This window comes from Perca flavescens, chromosome 18, assembly GCF_004354835.1.
Source record: "Perca flavescens isolate YP-PL-M2 chromosome 18, PFLA_1.0, whole genome shotgun sequence".
Lineage (NCBI taxonomy): Eukaryota > Metazoa > Chordata > Actinopteri > Perciformes > Percidae > Perca > Perca flavescens.
Window position 1 is genome coordinate 6354176 of NC_041348.1, and position 20029 is coordinate 6374204.

The 20029-nt window shown below is 42.7% G+C and overlaps 1 protein-coding gene across 1 annotated transcript in view; it reads left to right on the forward strand.

Moving 5' to 3' along the window:
- The window catches only part of kcnk10a (potassium channel, subfamily K, member 10a), a 102271-nt gene that overhangs the window by 39954 nt on the left and 42288 nt on the right, over positions 1-20029 (forward strand). The window contains exon 3 of the mRNA XM_028605479.1: positions 7611-7728. Coding sequence (XP_028461280.1) covers positions 7611-7728 — 118 coding nt within the window. The remainder of the gene's footprint in view (positions 1-7610; positions 7729-20029) is intronic.

Sequence of the window (20029 nt, forward strand, 5' to 3'; positions counted from 1 at the left end):
GTAAACAACGCCGGGGGAATCATGATTCAAGAGGTGAAGGAGAGCCATGTGAGCACCAAGAAGAAGACCCGTCCTCTCTATGACAGGTCATCCAAGATGAGAAGCCTTAAGATCACGCCTCCCGAAACGCTCCCACAGCTGGCAGTCAAAAGAGCTGGCAGCAAATTCTCCAACAGTGCCAACTTTACCCCTCCTGCTGAGAACCAAGAGTCATATGATGCCTCAATGTTGCAGTACAACACACATGTCCTCTGCAGCAGTGGATGATGTCAATGAGGGTCTCATGTGGGATGTCTGGTTTCTCCTCCTCCAGCAAAACATTGATGAGTAACTGTTCGACTGCCTCTGTGACCTCCCTCAGACTGAGAGCCTTGGTGTATGATTTGCCGCTCAGAATGTTTTTCAGGCAACCACTGGTTGCGAGGCCAGCTTCTATGAGGATCTCTGCATAGCCAGCTCCAAGACACTTGCGCCTAGTAAGCTTGCCCATGTAATTCATGGCCGTATGGAACTTGCCAAGGAGGATCACATGCTTACTGAATTCCTCCTCATACTTCCATACTATAGGACAGGCCTTCATGACCACTCCCAGGTCAAAAGTGTTGATAGTGTATGGCTGTCCAACCTCCTCTGTTGCTGCCTCGGACCTCCTGAGTATCTCATACACTACTGCATTGTCTGTAATGGACTGGTTGATGGGGGTGTAAAAGCCAATTGTATATTTCCTAGGAGGCACTTTCCCTGTGCTTGAAATAAAACCACCAAATCCAGGCACCTGCTGCTTGCCCTGGCTGCTTAACCATCTGCAGAGGAGATGTGTGTCGCTCATGGGTTTGGTACTCTGTGTTGAAGTTGTTTCTGCATGATGGATGATACTTAGCTTCCATTACAAAAAGGTCCTTACCCTGCACCTTGCGATGAAGAGCTTCTTTCTTTAATTCCCGTCCCCAAGGTTCAATAACTTCACAGGCTGATTCCCTGTGTTTCCAACTCTGAAACTTTGTGAGCTCTTCAGTTTTGCCCTTGAACTTGGATTTTGATTGGGAAACCAGAAGGAATACCTTCTTGGAGCTCCTTCAGATTGAATTGACAGAGATGTGACATGGCGCAGAGAGTCCTTTTTCAATGATGATGATTCACCAGATTTAGAAGCCTTTGACACTTGTAAACAATCTATTTCCCCTGTAAAGCTTTAATAGCAGTTTTGGTGATAGCCAATTGTATCCAAAGGCAAGTCCTCTAATGTTAATGGAATCTGTTCACAAATATCCATCATGCGGTATGGTGAACTGGCTGCTTCACAGAGTCTCATATCTCGGATACTGTGTAGATATGATTGCTTCTTGCTTGGCCCTCCCTTGCATGCGTTGAGCGTGGTAAAATTACCATACTACTAAAATACATGTTAGGGAACAAATCCTCTTTGGAGGCCCTTCAGCTGTGTTATAATGTTTAATTTTCCCCATGGTAAGTATGTATGAAGTATTAAGCCTGAAAATAAAACAAAAACTTTAGCTAGCTACCAACTAAGCTACCAACACTGCTAGTCAGGAATACAGATTTGATTTCCGAAAGCCTGTGATTATAATAAAAACTGTTGAGCAATTATTGAAAAATTATGAGTACAAAGGTATATGTGTATATATATCTTAATTATAGTTTTAAATACTTACTGACATTTTTCCCAAAGGGAGAGCAGTGGGAGATGGCGATCTGCAGGTACCAATCGACAGCCACCAACTGCCAAATGCAAAGCCCCAACTTTCCAAAACTGGCAGTTGATGCTTAGACAACTTTTTGGACCTTTTTGGAATTTTTTCTGTATTTTTTTTTTTTTTTTAAGTTAATTTGCTTTGTTTTATTTACTTCAAAAGTAAAGCTATTTTCAATTTTTTTCAGGTTTGGGATAGGTGCAGTATAAGGTTAAAATAAACCCTATTTCAGGCTGCTATTAGTATAATAAAAACATTGTCAAATTAGCTTTTTTTGCTGTATTTGACCATAGATGGTCAAGATGTTGTAAAATATAACAAATAACAATTTCCCTGGGACAGAATTGTATAGAAAAATGTGTCCATTTGTCTCTGTAAGCTGTTTACATCAAAAGTTATGGCACTTTATATCATATTTACATTTGTCGGGTTTGGTGCAAAGGGTTAAAAATAAAGCATTTTGGACATTATTTCAGCTTGGTACCCAATTTAATCTTAAACTAGACACTTGAATGATGAAGAAATAATAGGGTGTGAAAATATATCACCGTATGCACTTGAGAAAACGAAATAATTGTTGATCCTCTACACATCTTTGACCATTTTTTGCTATTTTTGTCCAGAAATAGGGTCAATATGTTGTCAAATGTTAAAAATAACCATTCCATTAAATTCCTGGGGTCAGAATTGCATGGGAAAATGTGTTCATTTGTCTCTGTATGTTGTTTACTTCAAATGTTATTCCACTTTCTATTTAATTTTTTAGATTTTTCGGGTTTTGGTCGGGTGCAGCAAAGGGTTAAAAATTAAGCCTTGGGACATTATTTCAGCTTGGTACCTGGCAGATTCTGAAAATAGACACATTAAGGATTTAAAAAAATCAGGTGGCATAAAAAAAGCCGGGGGGTGCACGTGGACCCCTGTTTCCATCTAGACTATCTTTGTTGTTGGCCTGGCTCAGGTTAAACTCTTTGTGAAACATGAACAAACACAAACAATGAATGCCACAGAAATTTCTTTTATTATCCAGTTTGACAGTCAGCTATAACGGAAAAAGAACAAGAAACTACTTTAACGTAGATTTTCTTTTTATTACGTGGTATCGGATCGGTGCACAAACTCCATTACTTCCCAATACCGATAGGCAGTATCGGACCATCTCTAGTCTTGTCCACATTAAACTTGGCCAATTTCCTAAGGCAATACAGGCGCTGCTAGCCTTTCTTGCAAAGCAAACTAGTATTTGGCTCAAAACACAATTTGTCATCAATAATGGATCCTAAATACTTGTACTCTTTAACTACCTCTATTACCTGACCATTTATACTAGTTTTTACAGTGTTAGTGACATTAGGCCTAAAGTCAATACACATGTCCTTAGTCTTTGAGGCATTCAGTTCAAGAAAGGCATCCTGACACCATGTTACAAAGTGGTCAATGACCGGACCGTGTGAAGTTTCCTAATTGTTCAGTAAGCTGACAATAACCGTAGTGTCGGTTTTCAGTCACAGAGCGACAGTCATTGGTGTACAGAATGTAGAGGAAGGGGGGAAAGAACACACCCCTGCGGTGAGCCAGTTGATGTGAGTGCCAAGTCAGAGAGGTGACCATTGACTCTCACTTGCTGGGATCTATTAGTGAGGATATCCAGCCCACAAGGTTGGCCTCCAGAACTGATGCAAGAGCTTCTCAACCAGCAGGTGGGGCTGAATGGTGTTAAAGGCAGACAAGAAGTTCACAAACAGCAGTCTGGCATGGTTTTTGTTGCCCTCAAGGTGTTTAAGGTGAGTACTGTTACAGTTGCATCCTTGATCCCTCTGTTGAGTCTATATGCAAACTGTAGTGGGTCAAGGAGGCAGTTCATCATAAAGGTCAGTTCTCTTTTGATCAGCTTTTCAAAGGTCTTCTCACAAGTGACGCAAGGGCTATGGGTCTATAATCATTTAAAGTTGACTGTTTCCATAAGTCAGGGACCTTCTGTTGGCACATAGATTGATTAAAAATATAATAAAAAATGGGGCCTAGCTGTTCCCCACAACAAGAAAGAACACGGCTGCCAATGTTGTCTGGGCCCAGACTTGTTTTGGCTTTGCAGTATTTAAAGTGTCGTGGAAGTTTCCTTTGCAGCAGGGGGGAGAGTTTTTCAGAGTTTAGTAAATTGAAACAAATGAGAAAGTCGGAATGACTGAGTGAACAAGTGAACAGAAACACTAGGCTTATATGCATCTTCAGAGTGACAGCACACACGCACTTGGATTATTATGACGCTACAATTCTTTCTTCTGATACACATGCAGACATCTCGGAGCCTTTTCGCCTCCTCCTCCCTGTATGACTTTCACCCCCCCAGTTACATCTTAACTGGCATGGGAAAACTGGAGATAGTTTTAGGGTGACCTTGTAGCCCCTATCTGTTCAGACAAACAATGCTCACATTATGTTCCAGACTGGACACCTCAGCAGTTTAAGCAGAAACTGAGATAAACTGTCTTTCAATAATGTGATAGAATTAAAGTAGAAATAAAACATAAAAATATTTAATAATAATAATTTTTCCCATCACATGCCACCCTTTTGATTTCAACCTAATCACAATACACAAATTACTTTAATGATTATATCTATTTTTGCCAATAGCGTCTTCCATGTTCTTCCATTGTCAGAGGTTCGTCCTAGCACTTGACAAATCGTTGGAAACAATCTTTACCATTGTTTCGGGTGTGTGTGTGTGTGTGTCAGCACTACCTTCCTCATCAGTTTTTTGGACTCAGTCAAACAGAGGGACAGGTGTTGTTCTCTGTCTGAGGTTTTTTTGCTTTTTCTTCGGGCAGTTACATACCCAATGTCCAAAGTCCTTGCAGTACCAAGTACTGGTCTGGGTTGTAGGGCCCATCATTTTGCCCACAGTACCCGCCTCGGCCTCTCTGGCTCGACCACATCCTTTGTGGGAGCGGCCTTTTTTGGGTCCGCGCTCCATATGTTGCCCACCAGCCTGTTGTAACATGCAGACAGACAAACGCTTCAAACATGGTTTTCTCACATACTCGGTCTTTCCACCCGATGCAGGTGTGACTGATGTTGTCGGTCCTGTCCAAGGGTTCTTCGTCCCTCCGTTTGTCCAGCTTGTCTTTCTGGTTTTTAGAGAAAGCTCAGAACATGGGCTTTGGTTAGAACTGATGAGGAAGTTATTGGTGTATGTGTTTTTGCATTCTTTGCCTGCGTCTGTCTTAATTTAGTCTTTTTTTCATTAGTTTTAGCTCTTGTTATTTTAATCCCTGTTTCAACATTTTCAATTTGCCCGAATTTAAAGGAAACCAAAAAAAAAATTAAAATATTTTGACCAATACGGCAGACACTCTAGATATTCTGAACCGCCCTTTACCATCTCATCCACCACGGGTCCCATAGGAGTGATCCGCTCAATCCGTTACCCATCCTACTTACAATCGTCACTGTAAGGCCAGGTTTCTATCTTATTTCGGAAAAACCCATGCACGAAAAAACCTAACAGTTTCTGAAAAAACGTTTATTAGATTTACTTCAAAATCTAATTAGACTATAAAACACCCGTGTGGATAGAGATCTGTGGCTCAGAATTACTGCTAGAATGCTCACAAATGTAATTACCCAAATTTAAAGGACCACCCAAAATGTATACAAACAACCCCAAAATGGTTGTCCTATTTCAGTTTCCAATGTCAGTATTTGTTTCTGGAAGTTTACTACAGCCAATTCAAATTACTCTTAATTCAATTTAAATTAGAGTTTAATCTTACCCTGCTGCTTGAAATTGCTTCCGTCTTAATAGATCAGTGTTGGGTCAGTAGAGCCCTCCGTGGTTTCTGATCCTCTCTCTCTGAATGCTTTTTGGGCGAGGTAGAGGCAAAGATCGCTTGATCTCTGATCGCAAGTCCTCAGTCAACCACGGAGTCTCTCTTATCTGAGCCCTGCACATAATCTCCCATTCTCGTCGCCAGGTTTGTCGTGGAAGTTTCCTTTGCAGCGGGGGGGGAGAGTTTTTCAGAGTTTAGTAAATTGAAACGAATGAGACAGTCGGAGACTAGAACCAAGTTGGGTTTTTGTATTTTATTAAAAACATATATATATTTGCAAATAGGAGCAACAGGATTTCACAAAAGGCTGCAGCCCAGTGTGGAGTCAGTTTCTCAAATAAGTGAACAGAAACACTAGGCTTATATGCATCTTCAGAGTGACAGCACACACGCACTTGGATTATTATGACGCTACGGTGAAAAAATAGACAGCGGATCCCTGGATTTAGGAGCGCTGCTCCTGATGAGTGCTGTAACCGACTGTTAGGTTTGCCTAGCTAGGTTTCCTAAGAAAATCAGTAACACACACGGTGCATCCAGTTAAACAACAGTTAGTCTCGAATTGCAAGACCTTCCTCCACAGCGCTGAAAAGGAGGGTCTGGCGAGTCCACACAGCATTTTAGGATGGGAAAAACGTGCTCTGGTTTAATGCCATTTCTTTAAACCAATCACAATCATCATGGGTGGCGCTAAGCGCCGCACAGAGCAACGGTGCTGCTGCAAAATATCCTCGAAAAGGTAATTGTTTGGGTGGAACGTGTACGTTCAAAGGTTGTTTTAGTAGTGCAAAGGAAAACTCAGATTCGACATAAAGTCTAGCTAGTTGTCTCGATTTACCCTGCAGAGATCTGAGGAGCAGTTAACCATTGTCCTCATAAATCCACTGGAGTTTGAAATGCCAACACAAAGAAAGAGGAAGGTTAACGGACATCTGGCTGTATTGAAAGATATCTGGCAGAATTTCTAGCGGCACCTGAACAATCCCACAAGTATAACGTTGTGGATATAGACTATACAACAGCCAAACGCTTAATTAACATTCCCCTATTCCCTCTCTCTTTCTCTCATTTCCTGGGGCACTGCGCCCCGCCCCTTTCTACTATGGTGACCTGAGGGATACAGGAGGGATCTTGACATGTCATAGTAGGAAAAGCACAGGTGTATTCAAAACCATTAAATATGGCTGCATTCCACTTAGGAGAGGCCCTGGTATTGTGCATGCTGACTCACTGAAATATACTGGGACACTTGACGGAATTGAGCCATCGTTAAGGTTATCAATTTCAGCTGTGCTTTTCCTACTATGACAAGTCAAAATGTCTGAAAAAGGTCCATCAAGAGGGACTTTAACATGAAATCTGTTAGATTGAGTTAAAAGACAGGGAAGCGAACAACCTAAGCAAAACAAACCACAGCCAACAACACGTTCTAAAATAAGCGAAATGTCACTTTGCCTTTATTGCACTAGAGTAACTAATTATTGTATGAATGTAGGTCTAATTATGCACTATAATGTAATTTTGCTACCTATTACCGACAGGTATGCGTATTTATAATTACTACACAGTAAAATAACTAGTTTCCCTGCGGGAGGGGAGAAGACACAAATTCAATGGTCAATCTATTGACAATCTAATATTTGCGGTGTGGGCAGGACCCAACAAACACACTGTGGGAAGTGGCGGGAGCAGACGTTGCTTCATGCAATTTTCACCTTTTAATACATTTGAGATACAGTTGAGATAATACCAATTGCAACGGTCTTCAGGGTTGGTTTGTTGTTGCATAAATAGGTTGACATTTATTTTTAAACTTATTTTAAATAACCTTGTCACAGTAGTTGGGATATTTTACACTCAACTACTATTTACTCATTTACTGCGGGAACTGGTGGTAATGGTCAGAAATCCACAGGGAGTGGGCAGAAGCGGGATTAGGAAAACAGTCCTCGCTCTAGTTGGTGGTTCTACTAAGATGCTAAATCCAAATCACAGTAAAACAGAATCCAACAATAATGAGACCAATATTTTTCTTATGTGCTTCTGTTTTTACTTCTCCTTCTAGCACTCTGTGGAAGCTGTGAATGCTGGAGTGAATCCCGTCGGAGATACCTCCTACAACTCCAGCCACTGGGATTTGGGTAGTGCTTTCTTCTTTGCTGGGACTGTCATCACAACCATAGGTACCTTGATTATGGAATGACTCAATGGCTTACATTGAACAGGTCTATGGAGTTTAATATAGAGGATGCACTGTATATTGCATTGTGTGCTGGTTGTGCAAAATGAATATACCTGTAGTCTACTCTAGAAAAAGAAGAAATACTTTAGAAGGACTCACTTAACTATACACACAACTGTTCACTGTGTTACCTTCAATAAATCGCCTGAAAACAACACAAGGCTGCCACAGTATAACCATACAGAGCTTTACACACATCAGACTGCTAACCTTATAGCTTGATTCAGTGGATAGTGGACTTTTAACTAGTGGCTTAATCCCAACAAACACCATGGTGAATTTCATCCTGCATGCATGTTTTTTCAGCTTAATATTGTTGAAACAGCAATTTAATTAAATTCAATAAGATTTTATTATAGTATCAAATCATAAATAGTTATCTCAAAACACTTTACAGATAGAGTAGGTCTAGACCACACTCTATAATTTACAAAGACCTAACAATTCCAAAAATTCCCCTATGACTAGAAATAATAGTTCAGAAGTTCAGGGCATAGCAGGGCGTAGCAGGGCATAGTAGGGCGCAGCAGGGCGCCGAGCAGGACCATGGCGGCAGCTGCAACCATGATTTAGGTGCCACCCTGATCCAAGGAAAACTGCGAGTCGAGAAAACATAAGGACTTAGTAGCAAGCATTACTGGGACATGAATGCACACAGATGGAAAGAGAGAAGAAATAGTAGCTCAGTGTGTCAAAGGAAGTCCCTCGGCAGTCTTGACCTATAACAAGGCAAACCTGAGCCAGCTCTATTAGGGCAAGCTAAGAGCAGCTAATATTGTTAGCAAGGGCAACAAGTTAGCAGGCTGACAAGTTGTCGCACTATCTCTGTGCAAAGCCCAGCGCTCTGTGGAAAGCGTTGATCAAAGGAGATGAGAGAAACACAACAGTAAACTCAGCTAAGACTCTCCAACCCAGTCTCATGGCACTACGTGAAATGGTCACGTTATTTTAATCTACTGATACTTGTTTTTGTTGTTTGTTTCTTGGTGGCCAAGACGAAAATGTAAACTAATGTATTTAAATGGGAAGCATATGTCGTGGTCACAGCACGTCTACGGTGGCGAGTAGTATTAAATGCCGAAAATCCACATAAGGAGGTTGGTTGGGGTGGTCGATGGGTCAAACAATTCCGTCCTGCGTTATTGTCGCGTGTTCCCTGCAGCCGTCTCCCGGCGTGTGAGGCGTCCTTTCCCCGCGGCCGTATCCCGGCTTGTGAGGCATCCTCCCCCACGGCAGTTTCCCGGCGTGTGAGGTTTCCTTTCCCCGTTGTTTTGCGGCCATCTCCCGGTGTGTGAGGCGTCCTCCCCTGCGGCCGTTTCCTGGCGTGTGAGGCGTCCTTTCCCCGTAGTTTTTTTCCTAAACCCAACCTACATCACGTATCAATAGATTAAAAATAACGTGACCATTACATGAACTGCCATGAGACTGTGTTGGACTCTCACACTGAGCGGAAATGAAAATGTGCCACGACCATAGTCTTTAAAAATAATGGACAAGGTGGGAGTCATGTGACATGGTTGACGAGAATGGCTGCTTGAGGAAGAGCTGCGCCCATCCCTGCATGATACTAACTTTGAAACTTGACAAAGAGTCCAACTTTATTTGAGTTATCGAGTGAAAAGTTGACGTTATATTGCAACAATGCCGAACAATACCAGAAGCACCACTAATCCCCCGAGAACTGGCTCCGGTGGTGCGAAGGCTAACGCAGTGGCTAATGCTAGCCAAGCTAACCTGAAGAAACCGCAGCCTCATGACGAGCCCGGCGCCGAAGAACCGGACGCTAGCACCATCATCATAATGTAGTGGTTGAAATTACAAACCGCATTTCTCAAGTCGAGAGCCGTCTGGGCTTCCTCGAGGAGGCTAATGAGAGACAGCAGGCTAACCCTCCAGCCACAGTTACAGAGGTGGAAGCCCTCCGCCAAAAACTGGATGACATTGAAAATCGGGAGCAAAGGAATAATTTACGGTTCATCGGGTTTCCAGAGGGCTGCGAGGACGTTGACACCTTGTCATTCCTCATAAAAATTTTACCGGAGATCCTGAACCTCAACAGAGCACACAGGATTGGAGGATCGCGCCCGGGTCCGGTACATCCCTCGCCAGCAAGACCCATCATCGCCAGATTTCTCAGATTCCAGGACAGAAACCGCATCTCGGAGGCTGCACGCAAGATGGGTAAAGTTACCTGGAAGGAGCATCGTATAATGGTCTTCGCAGACTATTCCAAGTTGGTTAATGAGAAGCGCATAAAGTTCAATGAGTGTAAGAAGATGCTCCACGAAAAACGCACAAGATTTTCTCTCGATTACCCGGCAGTGCTCACCGTGAGATCAGCGCAGGGACCCGCCAATTTGATGACCATAAAAAGGCCCTGGCTTACATTCATTCCCTTGGATAACTTGGCGTTACTGCGTTTTGGATTAATGTTACTGGAACAGCATCACAGCCTTAAATTGTGAGGAGCTGAACCCCTTGCAGATTATTTTTTTGTTGGTCTACCATTGGCCTCGGAGTGTATGATGGTAAAGATGAACGCACAAAATGTTCTGGTTTTGACTGTCAAACCTTTCTCCTTCTTTTTTGTCTGAGCATAAGCGGTTAATATTACTGGAGGTTTATTTTATTTATTTTTTTATGTCAGGAGGTTTAATTAATGGCGCTTAATTGTAATTTTAAAACACCTTAAACGGCTTGATTCACAAGGATGTTTTTGTTTGTTTCTCATCAGTGAGAGGGCTGAGCCTTTCGGTGGGTCTATCACTCGCTCGGACGCACACGAACACAGGTGCACGTGCACATTTTTTATTTATTTTTTTTGTTTGTTTTTCTTCCATTTTCCTGACAAACGGACAATTTTATCTGGACATACGAAGAATATCACCGATCCTTTCGGACTATAAGGACGAGTGGTGGGTCGTTGGATCCTTTTTCCTATGGGGGTATTCAGAGGGTGTTTTTGTAGATCAGTTCATAATTTTTTTTGTTAGTTTTTTTTTTCCTCATTTCAATCAAGAAAGGACTCACTGGAGGTCAGTAAAATCGCTATATTGCGCATGGCAACGCCGCTGCTTATTTTCATGGTGTAAAGTGAGATTTTATAGGTGGGGCAGCCCAGGCCTTGTCCCTACAATGTTCGCCCATTATTCTGGTTTATGCCTATGGGCGCCATGGGTCACACAATCGGTTATTTTCTTTATGCAGACTTCTGTTTAATGTGTAATTCATTGCCAAAGTTTGAAATATCTTCCTCATTGTTATTATAATGTTAACAGTTACGCTCGTGTCGGGCAGGTAGGAGGTTGGGTGGTCGTCGCTGCCAGACTTTGAAGGACAACAGGTGTGGGGTGGGTGGGGCATGGTTCTTAGCGGCTTTAAGTTAGAGAGTCATGGACCAGACTGAGATTAGTGTAAGCGTCTGGTTTCTCAGATGCGTTTTTGTTGCTTTTGTTATGCGTATTTTTAAATTTACTGTGTTTTTTGTCTATTATTTAGTGATGTTACTAAGTCGGTTTGGAAGGTACAGCAAAACTTGTATAACACTTATTATACATTATTTCAGCTAGTAGTACAAAAGGTTTCAAGCTTATGAGCTGGAACGTCAGAGGCCTCCATAACATAGTGAAGAAGAGGAAGGTATTAACTTTCATTAGATCTAAAACATGTGATGTAGTATTTATGCAGGAGACCCACTTACTACCACAAGAATCTCAAAAGCTTCAGGGTGACTGGGTGGGCTTTATGGCGGCTGCCTGTGGCAGTAGTAACAGCAGAGGAGTAGCTACTCTAGTTAACACGCGACTACAATTTAAATGCTTAAAGAAGAGTGCAGATGAGGCAGGGAGAATGCTGTTGATGCTTTGTGAGATCCAGGGAAATAGTATCATACTAGCGAATGTGTACGCTCCAAATAGAGACGATTCGTCATTTTTTTGGCTACTTGAGAAGAAACTGAATGACTTGGGGGACTATCCAATTATCATGGGGGGTATCATGAGGTAATGGACCCTATATTAGACCGTAGCTCTCCATCAGCCCGCACTACTAGGGCACACGCAGTGCTCAAAGATATGTCCAAAGCATCTGGCCTAGTAGACATTTGGCAGCTACAAAACCCATCAGCGAGAGATTTTACATTCTTCTCTTCACCACAGGTTGTTTTCCAGAATAGACTTTATTTGGTTTCTCAGTTGCTGGTATGAGCTATGGGAGCGAGTGACATTGGTAATATAATTGTTTCAGACCATTATTTCTCCATATTCGGTCCTTTAATAAGCCAGCTAAGTCAACTAGATGGAGATTAAACACTAGCCTTCTATTAGATGAGACCTTTAAGGAATTAATTAGATCACAAATTAACCTCTATATAGAGACCAATCTCCCAACGGCTCCGTCAGCAGGGGTAGCATGGGAGGCTTTGAAAGCCTTTTTGAGAGGCCACATAATTCAACACTCGTCATTCATGAAGAAGGAAAACAATACCAAGCTCCAGGAGCTTGAAAAACAGATCATAACTGCAGAATCTAACTTAAAAAAAAATGTCCTCTGAAAATCTTACCAGGTTGACTAGATTAAAGTATGAGTTTAATTTAATTATGACCTTTGATCTTTCGGGCAAGGCAGAAATACTTGGGTGACAAGGCTGGTAGACTACTTGCAAGGTACATTAAACAAAAAGAAGCAATGAGTACTATTCCTGATATTACGAGGGACAATGGGTCTGTCCTGACTGATCCCAAGGAGATTAACGCAGCTTTTAGAGACTTTTATGTAAAACTTTATACTTCAGAGTCAAAGGAGGACAGAGAAGACATTACATCTTTTCTATCAACTCTTGATCTGCCGGCGTTGTCAGTGGACCATCTTGAGCGTCTTGAATCACCTGTTACTATTGAGGAGATAAGTGACGTTATTGCACACCTTCCTTCAAGTAAAGCACCAGGTTTAAATGGCTTTACAGCCAAGTTTTATAAAGCTTATGCGGAGGAACTTGCACCATTACTCTTAGACACCTATAATGAAGCTCTTGAGAAGGGGAATCTCCCTCCCTCATTATCTGAGGCCATTATCACCCTTATCTTGAAGGAAGGAAAAGACCCTTTAGACTGTAAAATGTTTAGACCAGGGGTCTCAAACTCGCGGCCCACGGTCCAATTGCGGCCCGTGGGACAACAGTTTGTGGCCCCCGCCTTAATATGAAAGTTTAATGTTAGTGTGGCCCGCAAGTTTGATATGTATGGTACTTTACAGTGTTGTGTGCGGAGCTGAACGAACCTACCAATCACGGTGGGGTATATGGCTCTTGGGGGCGGGACATCGGCCGGGCTTGATGCAAGCAGAGAAACATTCCTCAAGTTACAGCACCGTTGCCATGGAGTGTTTTCTTCCGTGCCTGGCTGGCTACCTCGTTTCTATTGGGCACATGCAGACACAACTGCGTTCACAACACTTTTTTTAAGTTGCTGCCCAGCGGGACATTATACGTATATATATGTACATAAATGTTTAGGCTTATAAACAGGGGTTAAATTGTGCCGGGGCTCTCTCTGAACACAGCAACAACCCTCCCAGAACTGCAGACAATTCACCACCGCGGGTCAACTACATAACGCCAAAGTGTCTACGTCGGTAGGATTAACAGATAAAATGCCTTCTCCTAAAGCTAAAAACCCCGTTCGCAGCAGTGGAAGCCCGGTGCTCAGAAGCTTCACCGGCCGCTACGAGTTCATGAACCGGTCCTCGCTGTCGCATCTCCGCCAGCGGTAGGGCTCCGAACCGGACACGGCTCGCCTCCGAGCATCGGAGAGCCCCACTCGGTGCCGTGTGTGTTTGTGTGTGTGTGTGTGTGTGTGTGTAAGTAAAGAGAGAGAATGGGAGAAGAAGTTTGTGTGAGGTGGACCTGGTCACCACAGACCCAAATCTTCTCAGCTGTTGCTACTGTCATATGCTCCATTGTCTCTTCATGTGGCACATTATGTTTGGCACATTGTATGGGTCACTTCTTATATCATAACAAGATAATACAATGTGTAATCAAGTGATGACTGATTAACAGTAATGCAAATGCCCTAATACCTGTTGATACTACAACAATGGCTCTTAACCTTGCAGTTTTGCACATATCATGTAAGACTCAATTTCTCCATTTCTTTGCATAAAACTCTCCAGAAAGTGCCATTTCACGGTTTATTTTTCAATTTTATATATACACACACCAACACACACACACACACGTCAATGGCAGAGAGTTAATATGAGGTCTCTCTCTCTGACAAAACAAATCAAAACCTAATGCGGCCCAGCCTCACCCAGACTCTGCCTCCAGCGGCCCCCAGGTAAATTGAGTTTGAGACCCCTGGTTTAGACCTATTAGTTTGACCTCCTGTGACAGTAAAATACTATCTAAAATCGTAGCTAACTGTCTGGACAAGGTAATAACCTCCTTGATCCATCCTGACCAGGTCAGCTTTATACATTCGCGCTCCTCGGCTGACAACATCAGAAGACTTATTGATATTATGTGGGCCACTCTGGATAACACCTCTCCCATGGCTGCTATCTCGCTGGACGCCGAAAATGCGTTTGACAGGGTGGAGTGGCATTATCTGCTCTCCACCCTGGAATGTTTCGGCTTCGGCAAAAAGTTCATAGCTTGGATTAGGCTCATATACACTCACCCCACAGCGTCAGTGCTTACGAACGGCATCATCTCCCTCCCATTTGAACTGGAAAGAGGCACGAGGCAGGGAGACCCTCTCTCTCCTCTACTTTTTGCAGTTGCACTTGAACCGCTAGTGGTTGCTATACATAGAGAACCTGCATTTCCAGGCATACAAATCGGTGACAAATGTCATAAACTGATGATGTATGCAGATGATATTCTTTTGTTTGTCACAGATCCTGAATGGATTCTCTTGCATCACTATTTAAAATTATTGACAAGTTCTCATCCATTTCGAGTTATAAAGTCAGCTGGACAAAATCTGAGGCTCTTCCTCTCACACCATATTGTCCCAAATCCCTCTTCCAGTGAGGCACTTTTGCCTGGCCTAAGAATAAAGACATTAAATATCTCGGCTTAACATTCCCCCCCATATTGACGGATCTGATCAAAACAAATTTTGACCCCCTACTGGACAAACTACGGGCTGATATAGAGCAGTGGTCTCCATTGTATCTCTCTATGTGGGGCAAGGCAAACATCGTTAAAATGATTTGTGCTCCGAAATTCAACTACTCTGAAATTCAACTACAGGCTCTCCCAGTCCGAATTCCTTTGCACTATTTCAAACAATTTGATCAACTTTGTAATACATTTTTATGGAATAAAAAACGCCCCAGGATGAACCTGCGAAAGCTGCAGAGGCCAGTGGACAGAGGAGGATTAGGTGTGCCCAACTTGCTCTTTTACCATTATGCGTTCTCCATTAGGCATATGGCACAGTGGTCTTTACCCCCCAGAGAGAGCTCCCTCGTGGTTCCACCTCGAAAGTGCAGTGTCCTCCCCTCTCACACTCATAGCATACATCACAGCTAAATTAGCCCAACAGAATTAGTCACATCCCATTTTGTCCTACATTCAGTGGGTCTGGAAGAGAGTAACTAAGATCTTTAAATTTGATCCGTATCTGCACCAGTCTGCTGGGATCTGGCAAAATCCTAAACTCTGTATAAATAAATCTCCCTTCCTTTGGAGGCTCTGGTTGCAAAAAGGGATTAGGGTGCTCGGAGACTTGTGCCATGTTGCAACATTAAAATCTTTTGAGGCACTTAGACAGGAATTTGACTTACCACGTAATCAACAATGGAAGTATTTTCAGTTAAGACACCTCCTGGTGCAGGTCTTCGGCTCTCCTTCGTTAGTCACACAGAGCGGTGACATGTTAGGAAAGGTCCTAACAATTTTGGGCGCGGCCATGAAGCCTCCGCTTACTACGCTATGATTATGATTGTGATTGAGATTATGATTAAGTAGACATTTTGGGTATCTATACTTTACTGGAGTAATTATTTTACAGCAGACTTTTTACTTCTACTGATTACATTTTCACACAATTGTGACAACACAACAGTCTGTACTTTCTACTCCTTACATTTAAAAAAATAGCCTCTTTACTCCTATTTCAGTTGTTGCTTTCATTCCGGCTTGTCGTCGCTCAAAAAAAAAACCTATCCAGATAAATCACGCCATAGGATAGAGTGAATTTGATTGTGGTTGGATGAGAAGTATAAACATATACCATTCCAACAGCCTTTTGGTTTGTACGCGATCCATCGCACTTGTACATGACATAACACAAATCACGTCACACTCCAGCAAGGAAATAGCAGACGTATGTAGCCTACGAAGATGTCAGTGGCAGAGACTCAAGAGAACTCAAGCGAAATATCCCAACCAAGCACCAGCGAGGAGATTGGTAGCCAGGAAGACCGGCCAACCCTTCTACATCCCTGGCCGTACCTGGAAGAATTTTTGTCGAAATGGTTGGATGCAAAAACTCCTTCGAATGCGCTGCAAGCTCTGCGCACCCAAGTACCACAAGCTAATGGCTTTCAAAAACTCGCCGTCTAATTTGAAAAAGCATATTGAGGTAAGCAGAAAGTCTGTTATTATCAGTCGATTATTGACAAAATATTGTAGTAACCTAGTAACGTACTAATGGTAAATTTGCAATGTTTGCTATGGCTAGGTACATGCCAAGACATGCCATGGTTTGCGTGCCATCAGCAGAGATGGGGACTTGAGTCGCACTTAAGTCGCACTAACAGCTGACTTCAGACTTGACTCGGACTTGAGCTTCGAGACTCGTCAACAACCTGTTTTCATGCAATTATTGCTTTTTAAATCTTAATGTATTCCTGTATTTCTATTTTCTTTTATTGGCGCATATACGTTGGGGAAACATATGAAGAGCTGCATGTCCCCTGCCCTTTGCCATAATGTGCAACGTAACGCATGCATTATGCCTTATATGCGCGCACTCACATATAAAAAATGCATTGGCGATGGCGACACCAAGTCCTCCCGGAGTTGTGCCTTTTGTCATTAGTTTTGCTTTCAATAACTTTGTTAACAGTGGTAGTAAGCTAACAGCTACATACAAGGTGTGTGGCTAAAGATAAATGATGCCGGATCAACAACGTCAAACTTCATCAGGCATCTGAAAACGCACCCAGGTAGGTCAGTCACTTGCAATGTGAAAGAGACATTACATTTAGCATATATTGTCACAAGTAACAAGCTAACCATTGCAAAGTGTGGTGCTAATGCTGGGAACAGGCAAATTGTATCTTTATAGTTAGTAGATGCTGAGGCTCAGACATCCATGGCACACAGGAGGCGGGACGCATGGATCCATCTCCCCAGGAACAAACGCTGTGTCGGGTGGGCAAACTCATGTGATGCGTAATTGATCCCGTGGATTATTTGTATGCTATTAAGTGATCAAGGAGTACCCAGTCACTGGGCCTTCTCGACTGTATTAATTGTGCACATATTTCTGTTACTGTAGTACTATTTATTATTTCAGTATTTCATCCACCCGTGGCGCAGTGGATCCGTGCGCACTGTCACCTGCTGTGGAGACGCTGGCCTCACTAACCTCTCCTCCTCTGAGTCGGGTCTCCCTCGTGCTGGACTCAGTTTCACTGAGCGTACTAACAATGAGATAATAAATAAATTGCATTTCATCAGTGAGTTCAAACTGTTTATTGTGCGTAATTTGGACTGACACTGAGATGCATGTTGTTCTGTAACTGGTGTGGAGTCCCACTATTCTCTTGATTTCCACTTCAACATTAGACATTTTTTTGTGTTAAAGAGACATTACATTTTGCATATATCGTCACAGGTAACAAGCTAACCATCGCAAAGTGTTGTGCTAATGCTGGTAACAAGCAAATTGTATCTTTATAGTTGTATCCATATGATGTGACAGACTTAGGTTAATATTTCACCAGGTCTGAGGGCTAGAGGGATGTGTTAAATAGACCCCATAAAGTCCCCCCAAAATACAACTGATTTTGATACTGTATGGATGGTAGCTACAGGACATGCTTTGAACTCATAAGATTTAACAATACAGTGTTAGGGACAGATCAGATGGCCAGAGAATTGAGACTTGACTTGGACTCGTGGCAAAAGACTTGAGACTTGACCTTGGCCCTCAAAGACTTGAGACTTGACTTGGACGAGCTCAAAGACTTGAGACTCGACTTGGACATGCAAAAAATCATCTCTGGCCAGCAGTAGGCTATGATTCAACGAAATTTGACTTTAGCCAAATGTTATCTGAGCTTATATTATTGCTATATGCAATATTTGTAAGTTAATTGTGCAAAGCTATAGTCTACAGCTGGTTGATAAAGCATGTACTAAGGATAGTGTGTGCGCCTGTGTGGGCCAGGCCCTATGGGTCCTTGTAAAGAGGTAATAAGCCCAACTACCAACTATCAGCCAAATGCAGTTTAAAATGAATTTAGTCGGACTATCTCATCAATAATGCTACTTTTCAGTCATGCCAGCAGCTGCTTGTGGTCCTAAAACAGCTTTAAGTGGCAATATTCTGGTCTGCTCAACATAATTGCCAGACCAGTGAAACTGGATGAACTTCAAGCATGACATTTAATACAACGGGGGTCCTAGATAGTCTGAGCTTGTGGTTTCAGAGAAATAATATGAATCTCAATCTGTGCCTGTGCATTCATTTTCTCCACAGAAGAAACAGCCCACTCATCTAGAGAGGTACACACAACTTTCTTCAGCAGCCCTCAAAAGGAAATCATCCACTGAAGGTTCTTTGACCCCACCTTCCAAACAAACCAAGCTGTGGGAGACTCGAAGGGTTCATAGCACCAACAACAGACTGCTGGACCGTGTAACGACCTAAAACTCGAGACTGGTGGACTCAAATAATTTCTTAATAATTAAGAAAAAGTTTACTTGGCAAAAAGGTTCAACAAAAAGCCCTCACTAGGAGGATCAGATAATTTACAAAAGCAATAAACAAAAACCTGAAAACATGAAGATATGGCTAGAAATCTTGAACTTTCCTGTGGAACAAACAAGACGAACTGGCACAAGACAAAGGGAAACAAGGAACACATGGGGTAGGAGAAAGCAGGTGAAAACAATCAGGGGCGGGGTAGACAATCACCCTGCCGGGAAAATCACACAAAGGGAGGAAGTCAGGGTCTGAAACGAGAGGGAAAGTGAATACAAAATAAAACACAAAGTGCACAAAAAGACAAGACATGAGTGACTAAACTTAAAGGGGTGATAGAATGCAAAACTGATTTTACCCTGTCATAGTTGAATAATGACGGGTAAATAGGACATACATAGAAGCTCAAAATTCCATTGACACCCCTTTACTATGAAAATCTCATATTTTGAAACTGCCGCTGAAAATGGGCTCCCATGGCCCTCTCATGGTCACTCTCCTCCTCCTCGTCTTCATCCCGGTCTTTCTGCTTCTCTGTATAGCCAGCCACCTCTCCTCCTCGGCTTCAGGTAATGCTGATGTTGAAGCAGCTACTACATCCCCAAACATGTCCGAAATTTTGGCACATTTTGAGGAATCCACCTGTAGATTCTCAATCTTTTTCTCCTGTCATTTCTCTGCACCTCCTTTACACGTTGGTGGTCGTTTGTCCATTATAACGTGGATGCTAAACTTCCAGCATTACTATTACAGCTCGTGTCTCAGGTCCGGGAGGGGTGGCCTTAGTGGGATTCGTAAATTTGCGGCCCGGAGTGGGGAAGGGGGTTCCTGGTTTTGATTGGGTCAGGCCAGTGCCAATAAAGAAAATTAACCAATGGGCCGCTGTGAGTTCTTTATGGGCCGGCCCGGCCAAAAAATAAAAAAGGCCTATTTATATCGGCGAATCGGCCCAAAAGTGCGTCGGCCCACCGGGAAAATGCCCGGTATGCCAGATGGCCAGTCCAGCCCTGGGTTCCAGTTAATCTTATAATGGATATGTGTGTTGAGTTATTTAAACAAACAATCGGGGAAATAAATGCCCCTTGTCAGCAAGTCTCATTGATAGAGCCTGCGGTGAGCTGGAGTCCATCAATGAGAGCTAGCTAGCCTCCTCCTAACAAGACCTCTGACATTCACAAAAATGCATTCAATTGAAATTGTGAAAAGTGTTAGCTAAGCTTTGTAAGACCTTGGGGAACCTGTAATATTCATGCCGTGACGAAATTCAAACTGTAAATATACTATAGTTATGCCAAA